This window comes from Salvelinus alpinus, chromosome 21 (genome assembly GCF_045679555.1).
Source record: "Salvelinus alpinus chromosome 21, SLU_Salpinus.1, whole genome shotgun sequence".
Lineage (NCBI taxonomy): Eukaryota > Metazoa > Chordata > Actinopteri > Salmoniformes > Salmonidae > Salvelinus > Salvelinus alpinus.
Window position 1 is genome coordinate 918,396 of NC_092106.1, and position 13,954 is coordinate 932,349.

At 41.8% G+C, this 13,954-nt stretch overlaps 1 protein-coding gene across 3 annotated transcripts in view; it reads left to right on the forward strand.

Moving 5' to 3' along the window:
* The window catches only part of LOC139547536 (S-arrestin-like), a 51,385-nt gene that overhangs the window by 20,485 nt on the left and 16,946 nt on the right, over positions 1-13,954 (forward strand). For all 3 annotated transcript variants that reach the window (XM_071356414.1, XM_071356412.1, XM_071356413.1), the window contains 4 exons: positions 7,147-7,212; positions 7,446-7,506; positions 7,628-7,672; positions 7,908-8,107. In XM_071356414.1, the coding sequence (XP_071212515.1) occupies positions 7,147-7,212; positions 7,446-7,506; positions 7,628-7,672; positions 7,908-8,107 (372 nt within the window). The remainder of the gene's footprint in view (positions 1-7,146; positions 7,213-7,445; positions 7,507-7,627; positions 7,673-7,907; positions 8,108-13,954) is intronic.

Genomic DNA, 13,954 nt, shown 5'->3' on the forward strand with positions numbered 1-13,954 from the left:
CATCATTTTATCTGTGGCAAATTACCTTGAGCCTTCTTGGATGGGCACTTCTAATGTAACTCTATGGCAGCATTCAAGGGGCTAGAATTTTCTAGCTCTACCCTTAGACTTGGCGGCGACGTATAATACTGAGCCAATCACGGCGCAGCGCTGTATATTTTCTGCTGGCTTGCCCCACCACCACAGAAAGCACTAAGCTAGGCTGAAACACCTGCATTTTGGAGCTGCCTTACAAACATGGTCTCTTTTTTGTTTTCTTGAGTATGTGGCTTTTTTAACTCAATGATATATATTTTTTACATTCTTTGCAAACTGATATGTGACATGTATTAATGCCAAAATAACATGCAAAACAGGAACACCCCCCCCCCCCCCCCCTTCTAACTGGGGGGCTCAAAACAGGTGAATGATGGGTCGCCACTGATTACACGGTAACCTCAAACAACCTCAAACTGTCCCTTCCACAAACTACCCGAAAACAGCTACCACAGATTACCACAAACAACCTCAAATAACCCCAAAATACCCATATAGCAACAACAAACTACCACAATCAACCACATAATACCATAATCTGTAGTAGTTTCTAGTGGTATTTTGAGATTGTTTGTGGTATTTTGGGGGGGTTGTTTGTGGTAGTCTTGTTGAATGTTTATCAGATATGTTGGAGCTAAAATGAATGTAATATATAATAATATATGCCATAGCGCATCCTGAAGTTTGAAGTGTCATGCTCTACCAACTGAGCCACACAGTACCACATGAATGTGATTATACCACCAGACATTGAATATGGGAGCAATGCATGCTCTTTCAGGTGCATGTGGGCAAATGCACATCAGTATTGGCAGTATTAAATGCAGAAGAAGGACTGTAACTCCCTCTGCCCATCTTTGTTTACCTACTGTATTACAGTTTTTTTTGATTGCTTATTAAGCACGATTTTCAAAACAGGGCCCGTGTTTTCAAAACACTACACACAATTAGCACAACCACACACCCAATTAGCAAAACACTAAAGATCCTTTGCAAAATTAAACACTCTTGTAAAAACTATACACTTCTTTTTAAAAACCACACTTTGTTACCATATGAAACACACACGTTTCACATTACTATACTCTGTTTGCACGAGTTACACTCTGCTGTGATAAACCTAAAACACTTTTAGCACTTCTACTTCCCTATGATTAGAGTAGGCTACTATCAACAAAGTACAAATATAATGTAAATTCACCAAACAGTACACAAGATCAATGTTGCAGACTGAAGAAACTCATTTATTTCTCAACACGCCCAAAATGTTGACATGGAGATTCATAATACTGTAACCAAACGTCACTTTACGTTTGTAAGTTCAAAAACAAATTAAAAAAAATAACTAGACATTGTCTCTTCGCCTAGCTGGATCTGGCCAGAGAATTTCATCAACATCGCAGGCAATGTTGTCATTAACAAGACACCTTGGAAAGAAACGTCTTGAATGACGAATCCATCCTTGCATTGCTGCTACCTCCATCTGGTCACAGGCCTCCTCCGTGGCTTGGATGAGGGGTACCTCAGCCTGGAGACGGAGATCATATACCTTCCACCGCCATGCCGAGAAAAACTCTTCTATAGGGTTGAGGAATGGAGAGTATGGTGGAAGATATAGGACGGTGAAATGTGGATGTTGCTGAAACCAGTTCTGAACCAGAGCAGAGCGGTGGAAAGACACATTGTCCCAGACAACAATGTATTGCATATGATCGATTTGATTTGCTGCTGTTATGTTGTGCAATTGGTCCAAGAATGTAAGTGTGAGTGCTGTGTTGTAAGGGCCCATATGGGTATGGCGGTGGAGGACCCCATTCTGTGTAATGGCTGCACAGAGTGTTATATTACCCCCACGTTGCCCTGGGACATTGACTATAGCCCTGTGGCCAATGATGTTTCTTCCCCTCCTTCGTGTTCTCGTCAGGTTGAACCCAGCCTCATCTACGTAAATGAACTCATGCTGGATCTCCTCTCCATCCATTCGTAAAACTCTCTGAAAAGCAGTGTCAGGCAAAATTGTGTAGTTCAGTGTAGATCTAGTATACATATTACAGTACAGTAAAAGATTATGAGACAGTATGCAAGATCACACTGCTAAAGTGAATACATACCTCTGCATAATCATGCCGCAGTCGTTTCACCCTTTCGGAATTGCGCTCAAAAGGCACTCGATAAATTTGCTTCATTTGAATATGTTTTTTTTTTAGGATGCGTGCCAGTGTTGATGTTGAGACCTGATGGATATCGTTGAAAATGGCGTGGTTATTGACAATGTTAGCTTGGAGCTGCTTGAGTGTTATAGCATTGTTGGCCAAAACCATGTTTACTATCTCCCTCTCTTGCTGTTCTGTGAACATAGGAGGCCTTCCCCCTTGTCGTCCCTGACCCTCAATCCTATGTAGAAAAAAAACAGTATACAATAGTACAGTAATTTCACAGGAAAAGGTAACAGAAGTGCTGATAGTGCATAGAATACAGTACTGTAAGCAGTTACTGAAACCGTGCAGATGTTTTTGATATGATGATATTTTTACAATACCTATTTTCCAGTCGAAATGTTCTCATCACACTTGCCACTGTATATCGGCTTAGATTTGGCTGTACTCGCAGTCCAGCCTCCCTCAGCGTCAGGCCGTGGTTGACAACGTGGTCAACCAGTGTTGCGCGGATCTCATTTGTCAGATTCGGTCCTCTTTGAGCACCTTCTTGTCTTCCTCTTCCTCCCCTTCCTCCTCCTCCTCGTCCTCCTCCTCGTTCTCCCCTTCCTCGTCGTTCTCCTCGTCCTCCTCGTCCTCCTCGTCCTCCTCGTCCTCCTCGTTCTCTTCGTCCTCCTCGTCCTCCTCGTTCTCCTCGTCCTCCTCGTTCTCCTCGTCCTCCTCCTCGTGCTCCTCGTTCTCCTCGTCCTCCTCGTTCTCCTCGTCCTCCTCCTCGTGCTCCTCGTTCTCCTCGTCCTCCTCCTCGTGCTCCTCGTTCTCCTCGTTCTCCTCGTCTTCCTCCTCCTCCTCGTCTTACTCTTTCTCTGACTCTTTCCATTGTGCTTGAAGACCGATGAACTCACCTGCTGCTTTTTATAGTGCTTATACACCTGATTGGTGTGTCTACAATTAAGCAAACGAGTGTTTGCACACCTGATGACTGTGTTGAACCAATTGGTTGGACGGTGTGGTAATTTGACAGTCAGTGCTTTGGTATTGCAAGGACGTGACTTTATGATAGATTTTTGTGTGTAATGTATGTTAAGTGTGTTTAGTGTTTTGCAAATCACTGTGTGTAGAGTTTTGCAACAAGTGTGAGGTTGACAATGTGCTTATAGTTGTGCAAATATGGGCTGATGTTTTGCTTCTTGAGTGTAAGGTTTTGCTAATAGTGTACTACTTTTAATTTTAGTGTGTAAGCAATCCAAAAAAACTGTAACAGTTAATGTGTAGAATGGTCTGTGAGAGAAGAAATTGCAGCGATTCATCTCTGGTGATTAATATTCATAGTGTAATCCCCTAGGCCCCTCTGCTGATGTCAGCCTGCAGACTGCTGAGTTTGACAACAAGGTCTTTACAGCTCAGTCAGGCAGGAGAGACTGCACGGTAGTACACCTGTACGGTGTCCATATTAGGACAATCCCAGTGAGATTGAGGCTGTCCTCATATGGACACCTTATTACAGACCTGACTGACTGACCAGTCCTCAGACAAAAACTAACCCCCCAGCTACAAATAGCCCAAGTTAACCTTGCTTCTTAAGTTACATGTGTTAACTTCTTAACAATGACAAGCCACCGGGGTCTGACAACTTGGATGGAAAATTACTGAGGATAATAGCGGACCATATAGCCTCTCCTATTTGCCATATTTTAATTCTAAGCCTACTAGAAAGTGTGTGCCCTCAGGCCTGGAGGGAATCAAGAATAGTAAAGCCCCCAATAATAGTAAAGCCCCCTCTACTGGCTCAAATAGCTGACCAATCAGCCTGTTACCAACCCTTAGTAAACTTTTGGGAAAATGTGTTTGTCCAGATACAATGCTATTTTACTAAAAACAAATTGGCAACAGACTTTCAGCATGCTTAAAGGGAAGGACATTCAACAAGCACGGCACTTACACAAATGACTGATGATTGGCTGAGAGAAATTGATGATAAAAAGATTGTTAGACTTTAGTGCGGTTTATGGCATTATTGATCATAGTCTGCTGCTGTAAAAACTTATGCGTTATGGCTTTACACCCCCTACTATATTGTGGATAAAGAGTCACTTATCTAACAGAACACAGAGGGTGTTCTTTAATGGAATCCCCTCCAACATAATCCAGGTAGATTCAGGAATTCCCCAGGGCAGCTGTCTAGGCCAGGCCCCTTACATTTTAAAATGTTAACTAATGACATGCCACTGGCCTTGAGTAAAGCCAGTGTGTCTATGTATGCAAATGACTCAACACTATACACGTCAGCTACTACAGCGAGTTAAATCACTGCAACGCTTAACAAAGAGCTGCAGTTAGATTCAGAATGCGTGGCAAGGAATAATTTTGTCCTAAATATTTCAAAAACTAAAAGCATTGTGTTTGGGACAAATCATTCACCTAATCCTTAACCTCAACTAAATATTGTAATAAATAATGTGGAAATTGAGCAAGTTGAGGTGACTACACTGCTTGGAGTAACCTTGAATTGTAAACTGTCATGGTCAAAATATGGTGATACAACAGTAGCAAAGATGGGGAGAAGTCTGTCCATAATAAAGCACTGCTCTGCCTTTTTAACAACACTATCAACAAGCCAGGTCCTACAGACTCTAGTTTTGTTGCACCTGTTCAGTCGTGTGGCCAGGTGCCACAAAGAGGGACTCAGGAAAGTTGCAATTGTCTCAGAACATGGCAGCACGGCTGAACAGTAGAGCTAACATTAATACAATGCATGTTATTCTCTCATGGCTCAAAGTGGAGGAGAGATTGACTTCATCACTACTTGTTTTTGTAAGAAGTGTTGACATAATGAAGGTGTCTGTTTAAACTACTAGCAGAAAGCTCGGACACCCATGCATACCCCACAAGACATGTCACCAAAGGTCTCTTCACAATCACTAAGTCAAGAACAGACTATGGGAGGCTCACAGTACTACATAGTAAAATGGCTACATGGATCTCTTTTCCACATCAGGTAACTGATGCAAGCAGTATAATCAGTTTTTTAAAAACAGTTAAAAATACACCTTATGGAACAGCGGGGACTGTGAACAGATACACATAAGACACACACTCTTCACACGTACACATGGATGTTATATTGTAAATATGTAATAGTGAAGTAGTGGCCTGAGGGAACACACTAAATGTATTGGGTAAAGTGTTAAAAAATGTAATGGCATGTAATGTTTAAAATTGTATATAACTGCGTTAATGTTGCTGGACCCCAGCAAGAGTAGCTGCTGCCTTTTCAAGTCTTCCCATAGATTTTCAAGTAGATTTAAGTCAAAACTGTATCTCGGCCACTCAGGAACGTTTACTCTTGGTAAACAACTCTAGTGTAGATTTGGCGTTGTGTTTTAGGTTATTGTCCTGCTGAACGGTGAATTCATTTCCCAGTGTCTGATGGAAAGCAGACTGAACCTGGTTTTCCTCTAGGATTTTGTCTGTGCTTAGCTCCATTTCATTTATTTTTTTATCCTGAAAAACTCCCCAGTCCTTAACAACTACAAGCATACCCATAACATGGGCATTGGAAAACCTCCCTGATCTTTGTGGTTGAATCTGTGTTTTAAATTCACTGCTCGACTGAGGGACCTGACAGGTGTATATGTGGGGTAGAGAGATGAGGTAGTCATTCAAAAATCATGTTAAGCACTATTATTGCACACACTGAGTCCATGCAACTTATTGTGTGACATGTTAAGCACATTTTTACTCCTGAACTTATTTAGGCTTGCCATAAGAAGGGGGTTGAATACATTGTGACTCGATACATTTCAGCTTTACATTTTTAATTTATTTGTTTAAAAAAAATGTAAAACATAATTCCAATCAGACATTATGGAGTATTGTGTGTAGGGCAGTGGAGAGAAAAAATGATCTTAAATTAATCCATTTTCAATTCAGGCTTTAACACAACAAATTGTGTAAAAAGTTAAGGGGTGTGAATACTTTCTGAAGGCACTGTAGTAGAGTGGCTCAAGCGCAGTCAGAGGTGGCGTTCTAGGCCGACTACATTGCAATAGTTGCATTGTATCAACTATTGGTTCCATGTCATCAACTATGCAGTCGGGCATCAGACTACTAGCTGATGTGGTTAATGTATATGTTAAACACCTTGCCAGGTGTTGTGAAGTTAACCTGGAACGCAATGTAGTCAACCTGGAACGCTGCCTGTGTGTACGACCAGTCACAGTTCACTCTCTGCTGGTTAGCCCTACTGTACATGTGTAAGGATTAAGTCCTCGTGCTTCAGATCTTGGCCCTTAATCAAGCTGACGATCCAATTAGTAACTAAACTCCTGCTTTATCCCGAGGGAGGCGTGACAGGGAGGACCTGAGGTGGGATGAAGTCGCCCCTAGACACTGATCTATGGTCAGTTTTAACATTTTACTCCATAGTGGTTTAGAATAGGATTCATGGAGGGTGAACTTATCCTAGATCTGTGCGTAAGGGCAATTTCTAGCTTGAGATGAGTCAGTCGGGGGGGGGGGTCAGCAGCACCCACACAGATCATAAATGCAGCCACATTGTTGTGCCTGGTACACTAGTGTTACCTGCAGCTGACCCCTACACGTCCAGCACCACAACTGCAGGTCAGTCAACCTGCCCAAGTGGCATTTCTACTGTATAGGTCGGGTGTGGGGAAGATTGGTGGTTAAGCATGTTTGTGTAGCAATTATAAGGTAGTTATAGGTGAAGAGGCAAACTATATCATATGATGGGGTTTTTAGAACTAGAATGCTGGATGCTTTAAACTGTTTTCAGCAGCCGTTTTGTGTTTTATTGACATGACACTGATAGACTGAGTCAGAGTTGTATCTATGCCTGCAGATATCGAATAAAGACGGCCGCCAGTCAAACATCGGCCCTTATTTGATTCTATGTCAGTCAGCCGCATTTGTAGTGACAATGTAATTTCTTCTGTAGATTTCAGAGACAAAAACCATGAGCCCCAAACATGTTATCTTCAAGAAACTCTCCCGTGATAAGTCGGTGAGTATCCCTCCTAAGGCCAGCGAAGACAGTACCAGAGTTGTCTTTAAAAAAATGTTTTTATTCATTTTGGTTTTATCCTATTCATCTGCCCGTGCTTGGCATCTATGTCTATCTTTTTGCTCCTGTTTGTTTGTATTTGCAAGCAGTTGGCGACAACGACAACAACGTAGGCTATGTGCAGGGCCGTTTGTCATTACCATTGGTAAAGTCTCAGGTCTGATCTGTCATAGGTTGGGGTGTACATGGCCAAGAGGGACTTTGTGGATCACTGTGACTCTGTCGACCCTGTTGGTGAGTGTGTGACCGAGAAACCAAACCATTTCAGGGAAGGGAAGGACTTGGTTCTATTTGGATGTTTTTGCCTTGTGTTTTGTCATGCTCAAGGGCTGTTTCTCTCCCCTGTGTGAATCAGATGGAGTTGTGCTGATCGACCCTGTACAGGTCAAAGGAAAGAAAGGTTGGTTTTTCAACATTTGAACTCATCTCAGCTTTGTAAATTAGGAAATGAAGAGGGGCCAGGAGTTTTTCCTGATTATGTGATTTCACTATAGGAAAATCCCTGTGCCCTAGTTATAGCCTATGAATAGGGCACCAAGTTTTTCCTAGTAAGGTTACGTTGTCCCTAGGAATGAATGTAACTGTCTATAAAAAAAGCAGTGAAGACATTGTTGTTTACTACTTGTGCCCCACAGTGTTTGTCATGCTGTCCTGCACGTTCCGGTATGGCAGAGATGACATGGACGTGATGGGTGTGGCCTTCCGCAGGGACATCTTTCTGACCACACGCCAGGTGTACCCCGAACTGCAGGACAAGGAAAGGAGCGTACACACCAAGATGCAGGAGAAACTACTGCGCAAGCTGGGAGACAATGCCATTCCCTTCTTCTTTGAGGTGACTGAGAGCAGACGCATGCTTCGGGGTGATGTGTACCCTAGGTACAGATCTAGGATCAGCTCCCCTTCCCCAAATCCTAACCTTAACCATTAGTGGGGTAAATTCTAAACTGACCCAAGATCACATCTAGGGGCAACTTCACCCTGCACCACAGACACACAGTACACAGGGGCGTCATGCCCATAGGGGGCACAGGGGCTCGTGCCCTCAGATTTATCCTGTTTAAAAAATATTAATGTTCCATTTTCTGTTGTTGTTTCTCTGTAATACTACTAACCACGTAGCACTTTTATGAAGTTGGCTTCAGCTAGCCCATGTACAGTTGAAGTCAGAAGTTTACATACACCTTGCCAAATACATTTAAACTAAATTTTTCACAATTCCTGACATTTAATCCTAGTAAAAATTCCCAGTCTAAGGTTAGTTAGGATCACCACTTTATTTTAAGAATGTGAAATGTCAGAATAATAGAGTGATTTATTTCAGCTTGAATTTTTTTCATCACATTCCCAGTGGGTCAGAAGTTTACATACACTCAATTAGTATTTGGTAGCATTGCCTTTAAATTGTTTAACTTGGGTCAAACGTTTCGGGTAGCCTTCCATAAGCTTCCCACAATAAGTTGGGTGAATTTTGGCCCATTCCTCCTGACAGAGCTGGTGTAATTGAGTCAGGTTTGTAGGCCTGCTTGCTCGCACACACTTTTTCAGTTCTGCCCACAATTTTTCTGAGGTCAGGGCTTTGTGATGGCCACTCCAATACCTTGACTTTGTTGTCCTTAAGCCATTTTGCCACAACTTCTGGGATTGATTTGCATTTTTCGCACCAAAGTACGTTCATCTCTAGGAGACAGAACGCGTCTCCTTCCTGAGCAGTATGATGGCTGCGTGGCCCCATGGTGTTTATACTTGCGTACTATTGTTTGTACAGATGAACGTGGTACCTTCAGGTGTTTGGAAATTGCTCCCAAGTATGGACCAGACTTGTGGAGGTCTACATTTTTTTTCTGAGGTCTTGGCTGATTTCTTTTGATTTTCCCATGATGTGAAGCAAAGAGGCACTGAGTTTGAAGGTAGGCCTTGAAATACATCAACAGGTACACTTCCAATTGACTCAAATGATGTCAATTAGCCTATCAGAAGCTTCTAAAGCCATGACATCATTTTCTGGAATTTTCCAAGCTGTTTAAAGGCACAGTCAACTTAGTGTATGTAAACTTCTGACCCACTGGAATTGTGTTACTGTGAATTATAAGTGAAATAATCTTTCTGCAAACAATTGTTGGAAAAATGCACAAATGCACAAAGTAGATGTCCTAACCGACCTGCCAAAACGATGGTTTGTTCACAAGAAATTTGTGGAGTGGTTGAAAAACGAGTTTTAATGACTCCAACATAAGTGTATGTAAACTTCCGACTTCAACTGTAGGTTCCCAATCTCCCAACCTCATAACTAGCTACCAAGAAACCATTTCAGGCTATCAATCAAGTTAGAGTAGCTAGCTTGTCTAACTACCTTAGCTGGCATGCCAGCTGGCGTGATACTGTAACATACTGACATTAGTAAGTAGTGATGTGGCACTGTAACAGACTGACAGTAGTAAGTAGTGGGTGTGACACTGTAACAGACTGACAGTATTAAGTAGTGGGTGTGACACTGTAACAGACTGACAGTATTAAGTAGTGGGTGTGACACTGTAATAGACTGACAGTAGTAAGTAGTGATGTGACACTGTGACAGACTGATAGTAGTAAGGAGTGATGTGACACTGTAACAGACTGACAGTAGTAAGTAGTGATGTGGCACTAACAGACATAGTAGTAAGTAGTGATGTGACACTGTAACAGACTGACATTAGTAGGTAGTGGGTGTGACACTGTAACAGACTGACAGTAGTAAGTAGTGATGTGGCACTGTAACAGACTGACATTATTAAGTAGTGATGTGGCACTAACAGACTGATAGTAGTAAGTAGTGATGTGGCACTAACAGACTGATAGTAGTAAGTAGTGATGTGACACTGTAACAGACTGACAGTAGTAAGTAGTGATGTGGCACTGTAACAGACTGATAGTAGTAAGGAGTGATGTGACACTGTAACAGACTGACAGTAGTAAGTAGTGATGTGGCACTAACAGACTGATAGTAGTAAGTAGTGATGTGGCACTGTAACAGACTGACAGTAGTAAGTAGTGATGTGACACTGTGACAGACTGATAGTAGTAAGTAGTGATGTGACACTGTGACAGACTGATAGTAGTAAGTAGTGATATGACACTGTAACAGACTGACATTAGTAGGTAGTGGGTGTGACACTGTAACAGACTGACAGTATTAAGTAGTGGGTGTGACACTGTAACAGACTGACAGTATTAAGTAGTGATGTGACACTGTAACAGACTGACAGTAGTAAGTAGTGATGTGACACTAACAGACTGACAGTATTAAGTAGTACGCTAACAGACTGACATTAAGTAGTGATGTGGCACTAACAGACTGATAGTAGTAAGTAGTGATGTGGCACTAACATACTGACAGTAGTAAGTAGTGATGTGACACTGTAACAGACTGACAGTAGTAAGTAGTGATGTGACACTGTAACAGACTGACAGTATTAAGTAGTACGCTAACAGACTGACATTATTAAGTAGTGATGTGGCACTAACAGACTGATAGTAGTAAGTAGTGATGCGGCACTAACAGACTGATAGTAGTGATGTGACACTGTAACAGACTGATAGTAGTAAGTAGTGATGTGGCACTAACAGACTGATAGTAGTAAGTAGTGATGCGGCACTAACAGACTGATAGTAGTAAGTAGTGATGTGACACTGTAACAGACTGATAGTAGTAAGTAGTGATGTGGCACTAACAGACTGACAGTAGTAAGTAGTGATGTGAATCTGTGACAGACTGACATTAGTAGATAGTGATGTGACACTGTAACAGACTGACAGTAGTAAGTAGTGATGTGACACTGTAACAGACTGACAGTAGTAAGTAGTGATGTGACACTGTGACAGACTGATAGTAGTAAGTAGTGATGTGACACTGTGACAGACTGATAGTAGTAAGTAGTGATGTGACACTGTAACAGACTGACAGTAGTAAGTAGTGATGTGGCACTGTAACAGACTGACATTAGTAGGTAGTGATGTGACACTGTAACAGACTGACAGTAGTAAGTAGTGATGTGGCACTGTAACAGACTGACATTAGTAGGTAGTGGGTGTGACACTGTAACAGACTGACAGTATTAAGTAGTGGGTGTGACACTGTAACAGACTGACAGTATTAAGTAGTGATGTGGCACTAACAGACTGATAGTAGTAAGTAGTGATGTGGCACTAACATACTGACAGTAGTAAGTAGTGATGTGACACTGTAACAGACTGACAGTAGTAAGTAGTGATGTGGCACTAACAGACTGATAGTAGTAAGTAGTGATGCGGCACTAACAGACTGATAGTAGTAAGTAGTGATGTGACACTGTAACAGACTGATAGTAGTAAGTAGTGATGTGGCACTAACAGACTGACAGTAGTAAGTAGTGATGTGAATCTGTGACAGACTGACATTAGTAGATAGTGATGTGACACTGTAACAGACTGACAGTAGTAAGTAGTGATGTGACACTGTAACAGACTGACAGTAGTAAGTAGTGATGTGACACTGTGACAGACTGATAGTAGTAAGTAGTGATGTGACACTGTGACAGACTGATAGTAGTAAGTAGTGATGTGACACTGTAACAGACTGACAGTAGTAAGTAGTGATGTGGCACTGTAACAGACTGACATTAGTAGGTAGTGATGTGACACTGTAACAGACTGACAGTAGTAAGTAGTGATGTGGCACTGTAACAGACTGACATTAGTAGGTAGTGGGTGTGACACTGTAACAGACTGACAGTATTAAGTAGTGGGTGTGACACTGTAACAGACTGACAGTATTAAGTAGTGATGTGGCACTAACAGACTGATAGTAGTAAGTAGTGATGTGGCACTAACATACTGACAGTAGTAAGTAGTGATGTGACACTGTAACAGACTGACAGTAGTAAGTAGTGATGTGGCACTAACAGACTGATAGTAGTAAGTAGTGATGCGGCACTAACAGACTGATAGTAGTAAGTAGTGATGTGACACTGTAACAGACTGATAGTAGTAAGTAGTGATGTGGCACTAACAGACTGACAGTAGTAAGTAGTGATGTGAATCTGTGACAGACTGACATTAGTAGATAGTGATGTGACACTGTAACAGACTGACAGTAGTAAGTAGTGATGTGACACTGTAACAGACTGACAGTAGTAAGTAGTGATGTGACACTGTGACAGACTGATAGTAGTAAGTAGTGATGTGACACTGTGACAGACTGATAGTAGTAAGTAGTGATGTGACACTGTAACAGACTGACAGTAGTAAGTAGTGATGTGGCACTGTAACAGACTGACATTAGTAGGTAGTGATGTGACACTGTAACAGACTGACAGTAGTAAGTAGTGATGTGGCACTGTAACAGACTGACATTAGTAGGTAGTGGGTGTGACACTGTAACAGACTGACAGTATTAAGTAGTGGGTGTGACACTGTAACAGACTGACAGTATTAAGTAGTGATGTGGCACTAACAGACTGATAGTAGTAAGTAGTGATGTGGCACTAACATACTGACAGTAGTAAGTAGTGATGTGACACTGTAACAGACTGACAGTAGTAAGTAGTACGCTAACAGACTGACATTATTAAGTAGTGATGTGGCACTAACAGACAGAGTAGTGGGTGTGACACTGTAACAGACTGACAGTAGTAAGTAGTGATGTGGCACTGTAACAGACTGATAGTAGTAAGTAGTGATGTGACACTGTAACAGACTGATAGTAGTAAGTAGTGATGTGACACTGTAACAGACTGATAGTAGTAAGTAGTGATGTGGCACTGTAACAGACTGATAGTAGTAAGTAGTGATGTGGCACTGTAACAGACTGATAGTAGTAAGTAGTGATGTGACACTGTAACAGACTGATAGTAGTAAGTTGTGATGTGACACTGTAACAGACTGACAGTAGTAAGTTGTGATGTGACACTGTAACAGACTGACAGTATTAAGTAGTGGGTGTGACACTGTAACAGACTGACAGTATTAAGTAGTGATGTGACACTGTGACAGACTGATAGTAGTAAGGAGTGATGTGACACTGTAATAGACTGACAGTAGTAAGTAGTGATGTGACACTGTGACAGACTGACAGTATTAAGTAGTGATGTGGCACTGTAACAGACTGACATTAGTAGGTAGTGGGTGTGACACTGTAACAGACTGACAGTATTAAGTAGTGGGTGTGACACTGTAACAGACTGACAGTATTAAGTAGTGATGTGGCACTAACAGACTGATAGTAGTAAGTAGTGATGTGGCACTAACATACTGACAGTAGTAAGTAGTGATGTGACACTGTAACAGACTGACAGTAGTAAGTAGTACGCTAACAGACTGACATTATTAAGTAGTGATGTGGCACTAACAGACTGATAGTAGTGATGTGACACTGTAACAGACTGATAGTAGTAAGTAGTGATGTGGCACTAACAGACTGATAGTAGTAAGTAGTGGTGTGACACTGTAACAGACTGATAGTAGTAAGTAGTGATGTGGCACTAACAGACTGATAGTAGTAAGTAGTGATGTGACACTGTAACAGACTGACAGTAGTAAGTAGTGATGTGGCACTGTAACAGACTGACATTAGTAGGTAGTGATGTGACACTGTAACAGACTGACAGTAGTAAGTAGTGATGTGGCACTGTAACAGACTGACATTAGTAGGTAGTGATGTGACACT